Source organism: Chelon labrosus, assembly GCF_963514085.1.
Source record: "Chelon labrosus genome assembly, chromosome: 10".
Lineage (NCBI taxonomy): Eukaryota > Metazoa > Chordata > Actinopteri > Mugiliformes > Mugilidae > Chelon > Chelon labrosus.
In genome coordinates, this window is record NC_140360.1 from 30,584,195 (window position 1) to 30,605,221 (window position 21,027).

The 21,027-nt window shown below is 40.9% G+C and overlaps 1 protein-coding gene across 6 annotated transcripts in view; it reads left to right on the forward strand.

The window, feature by feature from the left end:
* rtel1 (regulator of telomere elongation helicase 1) overlaps window positions 1–21,027 on the forward strand; it is a 136,165-nt gene that overhangs the window by 95,921 nt on the left and 19,217 nt on the right. For 4 of the 6 annotated variants that reach the window (XM_084553871.1, XM_084553874.1, XM_084553875.1 and 1 more), the window contains 8 exons: window positions 1,517–1,632; window positions 2,059–2,182; window positions 2,435–2,600; window positions 3,443–3,597; window positions 3,795–3,890; window positions 5,188–5,398; window positions 5,679–5,816; window positions 11,072–11,173. In XM_084553871.1, the coding sequence (XP_084409997.1) occupies window positions 1,517–1,632; window positions 2,059–2,182; window positions 2,435–2,600; window positions 3,443–3,597; window positions 3,795–3,890; window positions 5,188–5,398; window positions 5,679–5,816; window positions 11,072–11,173 (1,108 nt within the window). The remainder of the gene's footprint in view (window positions 1–1,516; window positions 1,633–2,058; window positions 2,183–2,434; window positions 2,601–3,442; window positions 3,598–3,794; window positions 3,891–5,187; window positions 5,399–5,678; window positions 5,817–11,071; window positions 11,174–21,027) is intronic. The other 2 variants (XM_084553872.1, XM_084553873.1) reach the window with 2 other exon arrangements.

Sequence of the window (21,027 nt, forward strand, 5' to 3'; positions counted from 1 at the left end):
GAGGGCATTTGCATACAGAAGGTCCAGGGTTTTGTTGTCACGGGTGTGGCAATTCACATACTGGTTGAAGTCTGTGAGGGTTCTGTCCAAGGTGACATTATTTAAGTCCCCTTTTATCCCCATAAAGGCGTTTGGCTGCTGCGTCTGCAGACGGGAGGTGGTGGTGGTGATGACGTCAGCAGCCACTTCGGCCTCAGCTGATGGGGGGATGTAGGTGGTGATCACTTTGGCGGACGTGAACACCCTGGGCAAATAATAGGGACGCAAGCCTACAGACAGCAGTTCCACGTTTGGCCTACAAAGACGTCCCTTCACGCAGATGTGTCCGGGATTGCACCACCGCTCATTTTACCGCTAGTAGTCACGTCTCTGTCCGCCCGCACAGTCACAAAGCCGGGTGTTGCGATGCTGTGGTCCGGGATGTGCGAGTGCAGCCATGTCTCCGTAAAACTCAATAAGCTGCACTCATGGAATTCCCTCTGGGTGTTGATCAGCGCCGGCAGTTCGTCCGTCTTGTTTGCGAGGGAGCGAACGTTCCCCGTGATGATCGCAGGAACGGCAGGCTTATATCTCATCTTCCTTACCTTCACTTTCTTTCCAGCCCTGCAACCCCGGAGTCTCCTCCGTATCTCCTCGGTGATTTCAGGCCTGGCTCCAGGCGGCAATACAGGTTTACACAGCGCTAACAGCTGGTCGCGAGTGTAAACAATGGTCGTGCCCCGTGCGTAACCCTCTGTTACTAAAACGTAACGAAGTAGCAGAAAAGTAGAAGAAATTTTTTCGAGGCAAATACAAGAACCCTTGCGGAACTATTTCCAGGCAAAAAAAACCTCAAAAATAAAAACACAAAAAAGTGACGAAAGAAAACACAAAAACACGCACTCAGGAGTTTGTATTGTTATTGACGCTATATAAATAAAACAGAAACTGAATTGAAATTGAGGTATATTTTAAAAGAAAACATTCATGTGGAGTCAAATGGTTGGCCAGATGGCCAAGTGTTTATGTTAGTGTCAGGATTCAGCAGACTTGAACTTTGGAGTAAAAAGATTGAGGGGCCTAAAGGTTAAAGGTTACACGCTATGTAGGAGAAGTAGGTATGGTGCGCATTATGTGTGAAAAGTGAACTCTGTTCCAGCTGGTATACATTAAGTTGAAGTCAAAAACAAGTCCCCTATATATAGGTGGATGTCGGCAGAGATCGGCAGAGTCTCAATTTGGCAGAGGGGCTCTCCAAGCAATCCTGGATGCTTGTATCAGACGCTGTAATCTTTTGTAATAAACCCTTTTTATATACAATGAAGACGGTGTCAGCGGAGATCTTTTCCTTCATCATCTTCACATCATCACCGACGAATAAACAACAAAATATTTTATTTTCATTTGTTTGACTGGGTTTTCCTTGTCTACTTTCAGTACTTGTGTGAAAATATCCTGATGTTTCGAGTCATTTTGTGCAGAAATGTAGAAACTTCTGGGTGCAAATGCTTCTAAGCGTCACTGTATGTGTGTACAGTATTTATCTGGGCAGGAGTGGTACAGACAGCAGGCATTCAGAGCTGTGAACCAGGCCATTGGTAGAGTGATTCGCCACAAAGACGACTATGGAGCCATTTTCTTGTGTGATCAAAGGTCAGTAATCAATAAGATCATGTCAGTACTTTTTGCTAGTTAAGGGCTCATGCTAGAACTGGTATGAAGAGACTGAGTCAAGTAGAGTTTATTAATTATTAGGCAATCCGTTGTCAGATTGAAAGAGATCAATGAACAATTTCAAGCCAAAATATCAAAAATGTGACTAAAAAATGACTTAAAAATGTTGTTGCCTTGAAGAAGTGATGCGTGATTTTCAGAAATCATTGACGTTTTGTACATTTAATGATTCATTTGGATCCTTACCACATCTACTCCACTGTGTAATGCGCGATTTATACTACAGTGTCAATTTGACGCCGTAACTACAAGCTGAAGAGTGTAGTCATGCCACATATATTTGGCAACTTAACATTATTGTGATTCAGATAAAAATGTATGAATAACATGTAACATCTCTGACAGGTTTAGAGCCTCTGGTGCCCAGGCTCAGCTGCCGTCGTGGGTCAGGCCTTATGTGCGTAACTATGACAGCTTTGGGAACATGGTTCGTGATGTCACCAACTTCTTCAGGGTTGCGCAGAAAACGGTACGTTGTAGCACTCCCACACAACCTTGATGAAATGCAGTTTATTGGGAATTGTTTGTTGTTGTTGTTGTTTTTTTTCCTAAAATGTTACCGTATTTAGTTTGGTTTGGAAGGTATCCTCAGAGACATCCCAGATTGTGATGTTTGTTACAGTAGTTCAGTTACTTGACTGATGTGTGTAGGTACTGCATTATTGAACCTGGTTCCAATCTGTCATCTTGCACTAACAGTGTTTATGTGTGAACATAACAGAGGCCTGTTGTGGTAAAGAAAGCTGCAGCACAGAGATGTGAGACTGAGTGTTTGCCAGACACTTCATCCTCCTGTGTCAGTTCCTGCTCATCTTCCCAAAACTCCCTTTCTCAGAGGGCCAAGGTGCTTGACACCCACCTTCCCAGTATGAAGAGGAGGAGACTCGGTGAGCGAAAACATAATGAAGCTTCCTTCAATTGTACATAACATTTCACAGAAGAAATTTTATTTACACAATTTGTTACAAGACTCCAGCTTCCTCCCACCATCCAAAGACAAGCTCATTAGGTTAATTGGTAATTCTAAATTGGCTGTAGGTGTATGTGTGAGTGTGAATGGTTGTCTGCCTCTATGTTGGCCCTGCGATGGACTGACGACCTGTCCAGGGTGTACCTCTGCCTCTCGCCCGATGACAGCTGGGATAGGCTCCAGCAGACCCCCGCGGGTATACAAGATGATGATGATGAATTTGTTACAAGAAAAAAAAAAAACATCAAAAAAGCAGAATTAATTGTGGTTTCAGTGGTGTGATAGAATAGAGGGTTAGCACTGATGCCTCACAGCAAGACCCCCCACCCACCACCACCACCTTCATTCATTGAATGAATGAAGGTGTGAAAGAACACTGAGGTTAGAGACATACAGAGACCATGCTACCCTCTGACCCCGTTCAGACCTTGCATTAACATATCTCTTGGGGAATCTGATTACAAGTGACCATAGTAAAGTACAAATATGAACACAATCAGGACCTACTCAGAGTAGGGCTCAGATCAATAAATACCGTGTGTGCCAAAGTCATGACGCAAATTGGATCTGAAGAGCTGGCTAAGGATGCATGTGGAGATGCATTTTAATGCCAGGTGTGAACCAAGGTACTAAAAGCTGGCCACTTGCAATCAGATTGCCCAGGACAAATGTTAATGCAAGGTCTGAACAGGGCCTCTGTTTACAGCCTTGCCCTGAGTTGGTCCTTGATTGATCAGTTACCTGCTACTTTGTGATCAGATGAACACAGTGGAGCCAGTGGGATAGCTGGGATCTGTGTAGGGTATGAGCGTGATGTGCAGGAGCATCAGAAGAGACCAGCAAACCTCCTGGATGCCCTAGAGCGAGGGAACCATGGTCATGAAGAGGACAATGTTATTGTGGGAGAGGAGAAGGTAGCTTATTTTCTATGAGACACAATGTGACAGATGTGACAGAATAACACCTGTGAATACAAGGACCAATTTACTGTGAAAATGTGTGTGGTGGGTCATTGTGTTTCACTACGAAACCATAATGATGAAATCAAATTATTAGTGATTTTATTTACAGAATGTCTGTCTTCATTGATTTACACACTTTTCTTTTGAAGGCTGACCGTTTGTCCACACTGTCTCCTCAGTATGAAAAGAGGATCGATGTGGAACAGCGAGGAGGAAAGCGTAAAATCAAGTTGGTCCAAGAGCAGGTAAATGTTACGGTACATAACATACAGACTGCACAAATTAAAACTGGCATTACTGGCCTTAAGCCCAATTTGTTTGTTTCAGTATAAATAAGCAAAAGAGGGCCTTATTAGCAGCATTGTAAGTGTGTGACAAGGGCTTGTCTTGATTCCAGGCAAGATGAATCAGATCAGGGAGTCACTGACCTTCTCAGGGGCTAGAGGTATAGGTGTCCTTTATTACAGTATAGTGGTGGTCCAATTCAATATTTGGCTGTATTATCTGTAGTGCCACCATTGGCCCACTATATGGAAGCAAAGGGGTCTGTATGAAATTGTGGCACAAGGTTCAGATTGTGAGAGGCAAGTGACCATGTGGTGCACATTTGATAGACAACTGTGTGGATGGACTCAGCCCACAAAAGGTATTAAAACCTAAACCTAAATTGTATTACTATTACTATTGTACAACCTACTTACTGGCAGTAAGATATATAACATTCTGCTGAACCCTGTACCAGGTTCATCACGAGAAAAGGGCTGAGAATAATGATAATAATAATGTTTATGGCCTGTGTTAGTTATCTAATCTTATCTGTTTTCATAATATTGCTGTAATGCAGTGATTTCAAACTCAGAAAGGGTATCAAAATTAAAGAACTGATTCCAAATCACGGGCCAACCAGATATTTATTTAAAATTAGACACAGTTTGTCTTTTAATATGTATTATCATAAATTAGTCATACAGAATTATGAATTTAGCATTTTCCAAGCCATAATAAAGAATTTAGAATAAAACCGAGCTCACTGATTAAACGAGTAATGAGAACAAATTTCAAATAAATGTCGCATCTGTGACCTTTTTTGTGTATTACTCTCTTTTGGGAGATTTACACTGACTTATTTCAAATGGAATTTTTTGTTGTTTTTTTCCGCAAATTCAACAGATTTAAAGGGGACATCAAGGGGATAAAGGGGATGAAAATCTCACTTTTTGAACTTTTTCTATGTTTAGTAGGGTGTGTGGCATGTCATACGATGCTATTTTTCATAAGACATTGTGAACGTTCTGCTGTTATTTGGCTAGCGGACACTTGCAGTGGTGTTTCATCATTTATATTTTGGTAAGTTTTCTGTTTGCCATGTGTACTACCCTGGAACAGTAGGCTAACCCATTTAGCCCGTTGTCTTATGGTCAAATCATCTGTGATAAATTCACATTGTTGGTGTTGTGGATATCTTTGACTTCGGTTTGTGTAAAAATATTTTTGTGTACATAGTAAATTTGAGCAATTTATTTTTCTCCATTGTTGTTGAAGAAACTGGGTGTGTCTGAGGATGTGTTTGAGGAATGGAAAGCAAGCAGAGCTAAGAACTTTCTGGCAGACATGAAGAAGTCTCTGAGCCAGGTAACCTTTGACTGCATGGTCCAGGCTCTCCAGACCTACAAGAGAACTGACAACCTGGACGTCCTGCTGAATGAGACAGATGTCCTGACTGAAGACACCAATACTCACAGTCTGCTCCGCAGTAAGCCACCTGCTCAAATCACGAGCTAGCTACCTATATGTTTGCTCCTATTCTTTTTTCACGTCACAAAAACCTCAACATTGTTAGAGCAATCAGAATTTGCTTCTGAACACAGCCACACACATTTATAAAAGGTTTCCACACTTATTTTTACACTTACACTTACTTTATTACAGGGTTCTATTCATTGTGGTTAATTGCTGTAAATGCACTACATTTTCAGACTACTGGAATTTTTTACATATTGTTTGGAGTTTCTAATATAGACACTGTGTCACAGGCTTCTACCAATTTATTCGGCCGCATCACAAAAAGAGGTTTGATGAGAAATGTCAGGAGCTGACCGGGCAGGGATGTGGATACAAACCTGATCACTCACTGTCCAAGCAAGAGAAGAAAGCAATGATACTACAGAGCGGTATGAAATGCAGCATTCTTCTTTAAGTAATTATTATTAATAGTTGTGGTAGTAGTATTTCATTTGTGTTTTAATTGTAAGTTTTGTTTTGAAATAATCACAATTATTAAATTATGATATAAAAGCAGAAAAATCCTCATATTAGAAACAACACACTTGTTTAAATGGAAATTGTTCATCAAGTCTAGTCGTTTAGGTTTCAAAATTGTTTCTGCATATGTCTGTATAAATGTCAACATGCTGCCATTAGAAGTTCAGAAAAAGTTGAGAGTAACATAACAAGGGTGGACACACTCACTCATTGTAGGAAGGCTGTTATTCACTAACTCTATGAATGGTTTGATTTAATGGTGAAAGTCAAAAAGTCACTTTTTCAGACTCCTGCCTGGTGTTAAGGATAAGGTGTACACCGATCAGCCACAACATTAAAACCACAGACAGGAGAAGTAAATACCATTGACCATCTTGCGACAATGCAATGTTCTGAAACTTTTGGACCTAACATTTGTGTGGATGTTACTTAGACATGTACAACTCACCTAGACAAGACCATGTTGTAGAGCTACTACTGTCTGCCTTATTTATTTAGGATACTGTTGTGTTCAAGTTTACATACCCTGACAGAAATTATGATTTCTCTGCCATTTTTCAGAGAATATGAATGATAACACAAAAACTTTTCTTTCACTCATGGTTAGTGGTTGGGTGAAGCCATTTATTAACAACAACCGTGTTTACTCTTTTTTAAATCATAATGACAACAAAAACTACCCAAATGACCATGATCAAAAGTTTACATACCCCAGTTCTCAAAACCATGTATTGCCCCCTTCAACATCAATGACAGCTTGAAAGCCTTTTGTGGTAGTTCTGGATGAGGCCCTTTATTTTCTCAAATGGTAAAGCTGCCCATTCTTCTTGGCAAAAAGCCTCCAGTTCCTGTAAATTCCTGGGCTGTCTTGCATGAACTGCACGTTTGAGATCTCCCCGCAGTGGCTCAATGATATTGAGGTCAGGAGACTGAGATGACCACTCAAGAACCTTCACTTTATTTTGCTGTAGCCAATTGACAGGTTGACTTGGCCTTGTGTTTTGGATCGTTTTCATGTTGGAACGTCCACGTATGTCCCATGCGCAGCTCCTGGGCTGATGAGTGCAAATTTTCCTCCAGTAATTTCTGATAGCAGGCTGCATTCTTCTTGCCATCAATTTTGACCAAGTTTCATGTGTCTTTGTAGCTCACACATCCTCAAAACATCAGCGACCCACCTCTGCCTCCTTATTGTGCATCTTGAAACAGTCACACCACTTTTTTTCAGAGAGTCCTGTATTTCAGCTGAAGTTATTTGTGGGGTTTTCTTTGCATCCCGGAAAATTTTCCTGGTAGTTGTGGCTGACATTTCTGTTGGTCTACCTAACTGTGGTTTGGTTTCAACAGAATCCCTCATTCTTAATTAGAGTTTGAACTGCTGATTGGCATTCTCTTTTCCTCGGATGTCTTTTTATATCCCTTTCTTGTTTATACAGTTCAATTACGTTTTCCTGCAGATCCTTTGACAATTATTTTGCTTTCCCCATGACTCCGATTCCAGAAACGTCAGTGCAGCACTGGATGATAGATTCAAGGGTCTGTCAGGAGCCCAGAAACTCACTGACCTTTTATACACACATACACACTGATTTCAAGCAAACGGCTCACAGGTGAGGGTGGTTACCTTTAGTAGCCATTCAAACCCGTTTGTGTCAACTTGTGTGTATGTTTTCAGGCCAAAATCACCAGGGTATGTAAACTTTTGATCAGGGTCATTTGGGTAGTTCCTGTTGTCATTGTGATTTAAAAAGAGTAAACACAGTTGTTTGACAATAATTGGCTTCATCCAACCGCTAACCATGAGTAAAAAAAGTTTTTGTGTTATCATTCATATTCTTTGAAAAATGGCCAAACTTTTGAGCACAACTGTATTTAGTTAGATGTATGTATCTATGACTGACGTATGTTTATCTCGTTTCTCCTGCTGTTCTCTCTCTTTTCTGTCTGTACCCGGCTGGCCTTAGGCAGATGGGTCCCTCCTTATGAGCTGGGTTCTGCTCAAGGTTTCTTCCTGTTAAAGGGGAGTTTTTACTTGCCACCTTTGCCTTCAGGCTTGCTCTGGGGGTTTCAGTCCGCGTTTTGTTAAACGTCTTGAGACGATTTGTATTGTTATAGATGCTATATGAATAAAATTTAATTGAATTGAATTGAAAGAGCAGCCCAGCGCCTATAAAACACACTTTCCTGTTATGTTCTTATGTAGTCTGGTAGCGGATGTTTGCTAACTTTCAATAAATATGTTGCAGGATAATTGACATTATCAGACAAATTGTTGTGACTTTCTTATGATTTAAAAAAAAAATGGTAAAATGACCTTGCTTTTATATTTTATATAGCGCTTTTCTACCTATTGGTACTCAAAGTGCTTAACAGTCACAAACGCATCTACCCATTCGGTCACACAAGCACACGCACATCCACACACCAGTGCCACACACTGGGGTTCAGTGTCTTGCTCAAGGACACATTCCGGGGATCGAACCACTAACCCTCTGGTTCGTGGACAACTTGCTCTACTTACTGACACACCACTTTTACTTTTGACTTTTTAATACCTGTGGCTACAATCACATGAATCAAATAAAAAAAGTTAACATGGAAAAGGTGCATCAACAAAGTATACACGTACATGTAAAACATTTTTTCATGTTGTCATTATGGGGTGTTGTGTGTAGAATTTTAAGGAAAACATGAATTTATTCCATTTTGGATTAAGGCTATAACATAACAAAATGTGAAAAAAGTGAAGCGCTGTGAATATTTTCCGGATGTAAAGACACTGTAAAAGACAACGTTCTATAATACAGAATAGATTAATTGCGGACTGTAGCTATTATAATATTCTACTGCACCCCAAACGATGTAGGTTCTTATTTATATCAGGCTTGTGCACAATTCAGAATTGAATTGAGAATGACTCCTAAATTCCAATTCAATTCTTGAATTTGAATTGAATTTGAATTGATGTCAAAAACAGGACCTAGACAATTCGAATTCGAATTAAAGGAAGCAGAATTGCAATTCAATACAAATTCAAAGAAATTCATATACATAAGTGAAGTGTTTAACAATGAAGCTTTACAATATATGTCAGATATGATTTCATTACATATTCTATAAATGATATTAGTTTGAACTGCGTATTTTCCGGACTATAAGGCGCACCTGAATATAAGCCGCACCAGCTAAATTTTGGGGAAACTACAGATTGTGCCATATAAGCCGCACCCGACTATAAGCCGCTGTTTTAATGTTTAATTACCGTAAGGGTTTCTTCTACCACGGAGGGGATTGTCGGGACAGAAATGACTGTTTGGAAACGCAAAGCGTCCCATTTATTTACATTTGACAAACATAAATCTTTCGATCAATCAAACAAAAAATCAATCGATCAAACTTTCACATCTTTGACATTACAAACAGCATTCGTGCAGTGCACAAATAATACAACGGTGCGCTCCTAGCGCACTTCCTGCAGTCTACCGTAGTAGTGCAGTATAACAAAAAACAAAGTTTACAACGCTTGATGAGGCAGTAACGTTAAATGGCTAAATTTAATTCGTTTTTAAAAGTGCTTGCCTGTAACACGGCAGCAAAAGTGCAGTAACCCGGCTGCTCAACAAAATAACCAGCATCTTTTTCGAAAACAGCCAACACAGCAGTAAAGGTGCAGTAACACGGCCGTTTACTGTATCAAAACAACCAGCCTACTATACCAGAAAAGTCAGTTCTTAATCCTCGTGTCATCGTCTATGACATGATAGTGCGCCCCTGGTGACCGTTAGCTGTAAAAATCCATCCGCCGTTGTATGAGCCGCAGGGTCCAAAGCAAGTGACAAAAGTAGCGGCTTATAGTCCGGAATTTACGGTACTTGTACAGATTACATTAACAGGAAATGTTTCCCCCCAGCAATGAATGTTAAAAGCTCTAGTCACAGAACACATAATTAAGTTTGATTTATTGGAATTGTAATTTTGTGGAACACAATGGAACGTGACTCCATATCCCAGAATGCTTTGCTTTAACCAAGTATTTAAAATGGTTGCCAAACAATTTGAGGTGGACATTTGTTTGAAAGCTTCTTTTCTACACAATTTGATGGTCAACACCGGACTTTTTAAGTTTCAGAAGTCCCTTACAACTTCAGATTACAAACGTTTATAGATTTAACACCTGTAATAACAGCAACATGGAAAATAATAGCAGGCCTAAAAGGTCATTTGTAAATATCTTGCCATACCAGCTTCCTCTGCACCTGTTGAGAGAATCTTTAGTGTTGCAGGAAAGATATTCAGACCAGAACGGTGCAGACTCAATGATAAAACATTTGAGGAGCTATTGAGAATTAGATGCAACAGTGTTGCTCAATGAGTTTTGCATTGGAATAAATGACAACTGCATTTACAACGACTTTGTGTTATTTGATTACTTTGAAATGAAAATAACATTTTGAACAAAACTAATCAAACATTGAGGGAGTAATTTATTTCAAGAATTTGATCATTATCTATATGCTGGAACAAAATGTATGCAGGGTTGAGGAGTGACTAGTTATGTGTAATGACATTATGCTATTAAATTACAGAATTAATGTAATTGTATGTGAGATTCAACAATTCAATTCAATTAAATTTTATTTATATAGCGTCAATAACAATACAAATCGTCTCAAGACGCTTGACAAAAACCCGGCCTGAAACCCCCAGAGCAAGCCTGAAGGCAACGGTGGCAAGGAAACACATTCTTTCTGTTGTATGACTGTGTGGAATTTCTTTGAATTGCCATGAATTTAATTCCACTTCCTGTCATTCCAACTCCAATTCAAATTCAACTTCCTGTGGGGCGGAGTCAATTCAATTCAAATTCCAACTCATGAATTGAATGGCGGCCAATTCTGAAATTCTGAATTGTGCACAAGCCTGATTTATATACAAAGTGTGAAGCTGAGATTGGATCTGAAATTGGAGCCTAATATAATGATAGGGGAAAAACTGGGGGGCTTTAGTTGCTAGAAGTTATCCTGGGTTCCTTTGTAACCTCTCAAACTAATATGCAAATACTGTTAACTTTTAGATAGCGTTCCTGCACTGCATGTGTCTTTGTAATGAACGCAACAAAAAAGTGGGATGTGGGATGATAACTGTAGTTTATGTTTTCTGGAAGTTACAGACAGACAGCCTGTTGAAGACAGTCAGCTGAATACACAACAACTCAACAAAGGAGGATGCCACCTGACCAAGCAAGGACTAAGAGAACCTCAGATTGGTAGGAAATTCCATCCATTTACTTTTTAATTTAACCTTTGCAATTTACAGACCACAGTACGTGATATGTAAAACATCATGTGTTGGAAAGGTGAATAAATAGAATAAGGACATTTTTAGCAAGTATTAGAACTCAAACTGTGTGATAGCCTGACCTTGGAGCTGTACCTTACAAAAGCTGCTGTGGTTTCATGATCCATTCAAAAAATAATAAAAAGCAAATGTCAAACTTAGTGTGTGTTTGTAGGTAGTGTTACACAGCATTAAATGAAATCTAAATTCAGTTTGAATTCTTTCAAAAAACCTCATCAAATATTTTAGTTTGGATTAAAAACATTTCTTAGTTGATGTTCCGTGTCCAGTAATGGGCTAATAAAAAAATAAAAAAAACAGTCAGGTAAGAGAAGCTGAACTGAAACTCTCCATGCAGTGTGTTGACTCAAACTACACATAAATCCTCATGTCACAGAAGAAAAATAAAACTTAATTAAAGCTGCAAGCAGCGTTGAAGGGGCCAAGCAGAAAGTTCAGCAGTCCAGATTGGCCATGTAACTCAATGCAGTTGCATCAGACATATAGCATTAAGCAGTCACAGCAGGTTTCAAGTCAAACAACCCAGGATTGGTTGAGATATAAGGTCACTTCCTGTTTGGCGGCTTCGCCACCGATTTCGATGGGCTGTTACGGGCGAATGCTTTTGCCAATTGTTCCAGAAAGCAATGCATTGATAAGGCATGGTCTGAAGATGGCCTGTGCCAATTTTGGTGAAGATCAGATGAAATTTGTGACCTGCGAAAACTTTTTAATGTTTTTGATTAAATCCAATATGGCGGCCGAATCAATTACGATGACATCACAAGTTGGCGTGGGTCGGCCTAAGGACGTCTAACAGTATTACCAGACACCATTAGTACATTTTAATTCCAAACACATCAACAGCTACAGGCCACAAGGCATTGCAGCGCCCCCTAGAGGTCAAAGGTCGCTAAATTTCTTGAGCGTCCCCCTGATTGGGTCCTAGGTCCATGCACCAAGTTTGGCTTTGATACATGCAAGGGTTGCTGAGATATGAGCTCACTTCCTGTTTGGCGGCTTCGCCGCAAATTTCGATTGGCTGTTACGGGCGAACGGTTTTAGTTCCGAAGACAAAAAGTAATGCATTAATGAAGCATGGTCTGTAGATGATATGTGTGAAGTTTGGTGTCGATCGGACAAAATTTGTGACCTGTGAAAACTTTTAAGTGTTTTTGATAAAATCCAAAATGGCGGAGAATCCAACGGGGCGAAATTAACATCATAGGTATTGTTGATCTCGGCATGATCCAAGGAGTCCAACAGTACCAAGTTTTTGAATATCAGGCATACGGGTCAAAAGTTATAAGCAAAAACGCAATTCTGCTAATTACATCGCCCCCTAGTGGCCGAATGACACCAAATTTTTGTTGCGCACTTCTAAGGGAGTGTCGAAGCGTGTGACCAAGTTTGGTCTTCGGAAGTCAAAGCGTCACTGAGATATAAGAAAACTTCCTGTTTGGCGGCTTTGCCGCCAACTGCGATTGGCTAACACGAAAAGTTGGCATGAACTGTCACTGGGGCAACCCACGGTATCTGCGGATGTCACAATTTCATTTCAAACTAGAAAATTCCCGCAGGAAATTTTTGAGAGTGCCGAGTGGGCTGTTGCCGGGGTTCTGCATTGAAAAAGCACACCTCAAATAGCCACTAATGTTAGCAATTAGCATGTCTTTACATGCAGTCAAACATTAGCCGCTAATGTTAGCAATTAGCATGTCTTTACTACCACGAGCGGCTAGCACGCTAGCTACTCATGGCAGTAAAGCATTAACCACAAATGTTAGCAATTAGCATGTCTTTACTAAGTAGCATGTCTTTACTACCATGAGCAGCAGCTATAACAAAAAGCACAACTCAAATAGTCATTTAAGGCCTGGTTCCTTCTGACTGGATGGGTGTGAGTTTGATGTCATGCAGGGTACAACAAACCAAACAGGATGAGGAGGATGCAGTAGGCCTGGCTCAGAGAGATAGACACTGAGAAGGGTCGTCCTTTACGCCCTTCTACAAACTGAAGGGCAGGTACAGGCAGCAGACCCCTCCCAGCTCCACCTGAAAGCCAGCATCAAATAAGGAAGACAGTGGGAGGGATCGTCACACCCCCACCTTTAAGAGGGCTGTCCTCACTAGGATCCCCAGACAAAGAACGAGCAAATCGTAATAATTGATTGTTAATCATAATCATTTTAACAATAAAACTCATTACTCCTACCTGAGCAATAGTTTAACAGTTTACGGCACAGTCTTACAGTTAGAAAAACGTCAATATTAAACTTAACACATCCAGGCTGTAACAAGGAATCAGCGATGAAGTGAAGACCTTCAAACTGTCCTGTTAGTCCAGCTCTTTGTCTCATGTTGGACGTCACTGCAGTCTGTCTGGATCAGCTGGAGGAAAACTATAGCAGACAAATAGACCTGTCAAATAATGTTATGTAACATACTGAATATAACTCTTATGAGTGTTCAACAGCTCATTATTTATTTAATTAAAAACATCATATTATATTAAACTAGACAATTCCCCTGCGGGAAATCGCGAGAGTGATGCAGTGGCCGCAGCAGTCTGCGATACCATGCTATATTGCTGTGATAGTACGATGCTACGATGCTACGATGATGCTACTATGCCAAGATGCTACAATGCTGAATGAATGAATTAATTTATTGATCATTGAGAGATAATCACGAGCACGAAAGGGGGGACGAGCTTGAGAGCAGGGTCGGTGGGAAGGCTCCTCTCCGGCCGGGGGGGACGTCTAATGAAACATTAAGACCAAACACATACAGAACTCAGCAGTTAAGGAGAAAACAATAGATGTAACATTTCTAGAGCCATTTTCACGCAGACAGATGTCATTGTGGCACAGAAGCTTATCTACTGTGTAAATACCTCCAGGGGGGAAGGGGTGGACCTCAGCTCCTCCAGGTCGAGCCTCCTCCAGCGCTGCTTCACCGCCATGGAACGTCTGGACTTCCTAGGCATCCTGCTGACAAAAAATAGACAGAAAAAAAAAACAAGACAAAATACTTTTCAAAGCTTAACAGGCTATCAAACCTATCAAACTAACCTAAACCCTAACCTTTACCTAAACTCTAACTACCTAATGTAAAATAATCTAATCTAAGACAAATTAATGTAATATGTTATACTTAAATTAAATCTGTGTAGATGAAGGTGTGGTGAATGTATGTGTGTGGGTGAGGTGGCGATACTGCTCTGTGATGGTTGAGGGCGATGAATCAACGATGATCACTCTCAGCTGTCGAAGCACAGGAACCCTTTAATCCTATCAAAGACAATGCAAAAAAATTGAAATGTCTTTCAAATGTTATAAGTAAATGTAAGCAACAAACTAATAACAAAGCAGACACATGTTAAACATCTGTAGTTGTCATAAAGTGTGTGTTTTCCTTATACTAAGATGCTATGATGCTAAGATACTACAATGCTAAGATGCTTTAATGATGCTACAATGCTATGATGCTAAGATGCTTTAATGATGCTACCATGCTATGATGCTTTAATGATCACCTGTTCATATAGTCATAATATAATCCTGGTGAAATTATTTGCGACTTACGTCGCAAATAATTTCATGTTTGACTACAAAAAGTAATGGTCAGGTCAAGACAGGTATGAAGGTATTCGCGACTTACGTCGCGAATGTCTTTACTAAGTAGCATGTCTTTACTACCATGAGCAGCAGCTATAACAAAAAGCACAACTCAAATAGTCATTTAAGGCCTGGTTCCTTCTGACTGGATGGGTGTGAGTTTGATGTCATGCAGGGTACAACAAACCAAACAGGATGAGGAGGATGCAGTAGGCCTGGCTGAGAGAGAGAGACACTGAGAAGGGTTGTCCTTTACGCCCTTCTACAAACTGAAGGGCAGGTACAGGCAGCAGAGCCCTCCCAGCTCCACCTGAAAGCCAGCATCAAATAAGGAAGAGAGTGGGAGGGATCTCACTAGGATCCCCAGACAAAGAACGAGCAAATCGTAACAATTGATCGTTAATCATAATAATTTTAACAATAAAACTCATTACTCCTACCTGAGCAATAGTTTAACAGTTTACGGCACAGTCTTACAGTTAGAAAAACAATAATATTAAACTTAACACATCCAGGCTGTAACAAGGAATCAGCGATGAAGTGAAGACCTTCAAAATTGTCCTGCGAGTCCAGCTCTTTGTCTCATGTTGGACGTCACTGCAGTCTGTCTGGATCAGCCGGAGGAAAACTATAGGCAGACAAATAGACATGTCAAATAATGTTATTTAACATACTTAATATAACTCTTATGAGTGTTCAACAGCTCATTATTTATTTAATTAAAAACATCATATTATATTAAATTACTCCAATTATATATATACTGTCATTAATGTTGTTGCAAGCCATAAATGTTTCCTACTTTATGTGGTGGAATAATATATTTTTCAGTTTGACACAGTTTAATTTAAAAATATCTTCCCTTTAAATTGTAAAACTTCAACATTATTACTGTGATAAGCACCCGCTAGCAAGGCGGCGAATTAGCCGGCGGCTAACCCCACTAGCCCCCGCGTTAGCTCAAGGCTAACTGCCGCGGCTAATTCGTGTTTAACTCCCGCGGGTCCGCGGTTAAATCCCGGTTAGCTAGCGGTTAGCTAGCGGTTAGCTCGAGGCTAACTCCGCGGTTGAGTCCGCGGCGTTAAGGTAGCGGCTAGCTAGCTCCGTTAGCTCCGCTAGCTTGCTAACATACATGCGCTATGCTGGAAGGCTAGTCGTCGGCTAAATCACTGGGCGGCTAGTCGTTAGCGTCTGTTAGCAGTTAAGCTATTCACTGACCTAATGAGATGAAGGAAACGGGTCAGGGATGTTGTGTCAGGAGTTTCAGCAAAGCAGCCAGATATAATTTGTGTTTAAAATAAAGGAAAAGGTCATAATGTCAGGTTTTGGCCCCCTACAGTACTGCAGTAATGGTTTGGGGGGTTTTAATGTTTTGGCAGATCATGTTTTCCACTGAGAGCTCTATTCCCGCCTCTTGTCCCCTCCTGCTGCGTGTGTGAACGTGTGTAAGCTGGTTGGGGTCTGGTTGTCATGGCTACCAGGGTCAACTGCTCCTGTTTGAATGTCAGTTGGAAGACGGGGAGAGAGAGAGAAAATGCTGAAAAAACGCCTCGAACAGGAAGGACTTGTGGTCAAACCGTATTTCCAATCATTGAACCGACTTAACTTTGGGCATCTTGAGGCTTTCCTGAACGTCTACATATGCAATTTGTGGGTAAAATGAAGAAATGTGACCTATTTAAAGCGATTCAAAGAAAGGTTACGTCTGCTTTCCTCCAGAAATTTCCCTGCCTTTTTAACATGGCAGCCTATGGAGCTGTGGATGGGTGTTGCTGGCGCATCTTTGTGTCTGACGCCAAAACTATAAGACTTTACAGCTTTAGCAGACGAATTTGAGCGAGAAGACAAATTTTCCTACGTTTCTATGTATAAATTATATCTGAGGTGTGAAATTTGTGGCCACGGGAGCAGTTTCTGTTTTATTTTTTGCCTAATTTTCTTCTCTCCTCCTCACTCTAGCTGATGATGTCATCCACTCTGGCACAAACATTCCGCGCAATACACACCCATTATAAACCCTGAAATTTGAGTAAAAACCTACACAACTCTGAGGCTTCATAGTTTAAAAACGGTAAAAGGAGTCGATAAGTGAAGTGAATCGCTGAAGAGAAGGCAAGAGTACCTACGTTTTAAAATTTAAATGGAGTCTCTCGGTGAAAGTATGCCAGAGCAGTTGATTGTTGAAAATGTCTGTTGATTTTTTTTTTTTTTCGGGCTTCTCCATTCATTTCAATGGGAAATTTTCTGCGGTTTTTCGCGAATAAATTCGCGAAAAACTCGTCAATCCCTTATAAAAGTAATAGCACGGGATTCGGGATCAAAACACACGTTTTGATATATCATGTGTTGGGGTCCTCTCGCCGGTTCGGGCCGCATTAATCGGCGAAAAAGGGCGGAAAATGAATAATAAGTAAAAAACTAGAAAATTCCCGCGGAAATTTTTGAAGTGCCGAGTGGGCTGTTGCCGGGGTTGTGTATTGAAAAAGCACACCTCAAATAGTAATTTTTAACATGTATATTTACACACATGAGCCACTAATTCTACCATTAGCCACAATTGTTAGCAATTAGCATGTCTTTACATGCAGTCAAGCATTAGCTGCTAATGTTAGCAATTAGCATGTCTTTACGACCATGAGCAGCTAGCACGCTGGCCGCTCTTGGTAGTAAAGCATTAGCCACTAATGTTAGCAATTAGCATGTCTTTACTAAGTAGCATGTCTTTACTACCATGAGCAGCAGCTATAACAAAAAGCACAACTCAAATAGTCATTTAAGGCCTGGTTCGCCTGGCTCGCACGCTAGCTACTCATGGCAGTAAAGCATTAACCACAAATGTTAGCAATTAGCATGTCTTTACTACCACGAGCGGCTGGCACGCTAGCTACTCATGGCAGTAAAGCATTAACCACAAATGTTAGCAATTAGCATGATTCGCTAGCCACTAATTTTAGCATTGGCTTTGTGTGGTATAGCTTCACAATACCCTCAAATAGTAATTTTTAACATGTATATTTACACACATGAGCCACTAATTCTAGCATTAGCCACAAATGTTAGCAAATAGCATGTCTTTACATGCAGTCAAGCATTAGCCGCAAATGTTAGCATTAGCATGTCTTTACTACCACGAGCGGCTAGCACGCTAGCTACTCATGGCAGTAAAGCGTTAACCACAAATGTTAGCAATTAGCATGTCTTTACTACCATGAGCAGCTAGCACGCTGGCTGCTCTTGGTAGTAAAGCATTAGCCACTAATGTTAGCAATTAGCATGTCTTTACTCCCATGAGCAGCAGCTATAACAAAAAGCACAACTCAAATAGTCATTTAAGGCCTGGTTCCTTCTGACTGGATGGGTGTGAGTTTGATGTCATGCAGGGTACAACAAACCAAACAGGATGAGGAGGATGCAGTAGGCCTGGCTGAGAGAGCGAGACACTGAGAAGGGTCGTCCTTTATGCCCTTCTACAAACTGAAGGGCAGGTACAGGCAGCAGAGCCCTCCCAGCTCCACCTGAAAGCCAGCATCAAATAAGGAAGAGAGTGGGAGGGATCGTCACACCCCCACCTTTAAGAGGGGCATCCTCACTAGGATCCCCAGACAAAGAACGAGCAAATCGTAACAATTGATCGTTAATCATAATAATTTCAACAATAAAACTCATTACTCCTACCTGAGCAATAGTTTAACAGTTTACGGCACAGTCTTACAGTTAGAAAAACATCAATATTAAACTTAACACATCCAGGCTGTAACAAGGAATCAGCGATGAAGTGAAGACCTTCAAATTGTCCTGTTAGTCCAGCTCTTTGTCTCATGTTGGACGTCACTGCAGTCTGTCTGGATCAGCTGGAGGAAAACTATATGCAGACAAATAGACATGTCAAATAATGTTATGTAACATACTGAATATAACTCTTATGAGTGTTCAACAGCTCATTATTTATTTCATTAAAAACATCATATTATATTAAATTACTCCAATTATATATATATACTATCATTAATGTTGTTACAAGCCATAAACGTTTCCTACTTTATGTGATGGAATAATATATTTTTCAGTTTGACACAGTTTTAGTGGCTAACCCCACTAGCCTCCACGTTAGCTCGCGGCAAACTCCCGCGGGTCTGCGGTTAAATCCCGGTTAGCTCGCGGTTAAGTCCCGGTTAGCTCGCGGTTAAATCCCGGTTAGCTTGCCGTTAGCTCGAGGCTAGCTCGCGGTTAGCTCGAGGCTAACTCCGCGGTTTAGTCTCCCCATTGTAACAGTCTGAGAGTCCCTAATGTTTTGTCAGTCTGTGTCTGTAATGCTATAGTGGGAGGGGAGGTGGGGGGGTTGGAGTGGGGGGGTCATAGTGTCAGGTTCTGGCTCCCTACTATAGTCCTGTAATGGGTTTAGGGGGTCATAATGTTTTGGCAGTCTATTACTGTAATGCTTAAATGGAGTGGAGGGGGGTCATAGTGTCAGATTCTGCAGCCCAACTATAGTACTGTAATGGCTTAAGTGGTCATAATGTTTTGGCAGTCTGTGTCTGTAATGCTATAGTGGGAGGGGGGGTGGGGGGGGTTGGAGTGGGGGGGTCATAATGTCAGGTTCTGGCCCCCTACAGTACTGCAGTAATGGTTTGAGGGGGTTTTAATGTTTTGGCAGATCATGTTTTCCAGCAGCTGCGTGTGTGAACGTGTGTAAGCTGGTTGGGGTCTGGTTGTCATGGCTACCAGGGTCAACTGCTCCTGTCAGAATGTCAGTTGGAAGACGGGGAGAGAGAGAGAAAATGCTGAAAAAACGCCTCGAACAGGAAGGACTTGTGGCCAAACCGTATTTCCAATCATTGAACCGACTTAACTTTGGGCATCTTGAGGCTTTCCTGAACGTCTACATATGCAATTTGTGGGTAAAATGAAGAAATGTGACCTATTTAAAGCGATTCAAAAAAGGTTACTTCTGCTTTCCTCCAGAAATTTCCCTGCCTTTTTAACATGGCAGTCTATGGAGCTGTGGATGGGTGTTGCTGGCGCATCTTTGTGTCTGACGCCAAAACTATAAGACTTACAGCTTTAGCAGACGGATATGAGTGAGAAGACAAATTTTCCTACGTTTCTATGTATAAATTATGTCTGTCGTGTGAAATTTGTGGCCATGGGAGCAGTTTCTGTACAGTTTTTTGACTAATTTTCTTATCTCCTCCTCACTCTAGCTGATGATGTCATCCACTCTAGCACAAACATTCCGCGCAATACACACCCATTATAAACCCTGAAATTTGAGTAAAAACCTACACAACTCTGAGGCTTCATAGTTTAAAAACGGTAAAAGTTGTCGACAAGTGAAGTGAATCTCTGAAGAGAAGGCAAGAGTACCTACGTTTTAAAGTTCAAATGAAGTCTCTCGGTTAAAGTATGCCAGAGCAGTTCATTGTTGAAAATGTCTGTTGATTTATTTATTTTTTCGGGCTTCTCCATTCATTTCAATGGGAAATTTCTCGCGGTTTTTCGCGAATAAATTCGCGAAAAACTCACGAATCCCTTATAAAAGTAATAGCACGGGATTCGGGATCAAAACACACGTTTTGATATATCATGTGTTGGGGTCCTCTCGCCGGTTCGGGCCGCATTAATCGGCGAAAAAGGGCGGAAAATGAATAATAAGTAAAAAAAATAAAACTGCAAAGAAACACGCAGAAGATCAATAGTGGCCTCGTGCCTATGGCACGAGGCCACTCCTCCCATAGCTTGCTATGGGAGGAGTGGCCTCGTGTCATAGGCACTCGGCACTAACTAGAAAATTCCCGCAGGAAATTTTGAGAGTGCCGAGTGGGCTGTTGCCGGGGTTCTGTATTGAAAAAGCACACCTCAAATAGTATTTTTTAACTTGTAAATTTACACACATGAGCCACTAATTCTAGCATTAGCCACAAATGTTAGCACGCTAGCTACTCATGGCAGTAAAGCATTAACCACAAACGTTAGCAATTAGCATGATGAGCTAGCCACTAATTTTAGCATTGGCTTAGTGTGGTATAGCTTCACAATACCCTCAAATAGTAATTTTTAACATGTATATTTACACACATGAGTCACTAATTCTAGCATAAGCTGCTAATGTTAGCAATTAGCATGATGCGCTAGCCACTAATTTTAGCATTGGCTTAGTGTGGTA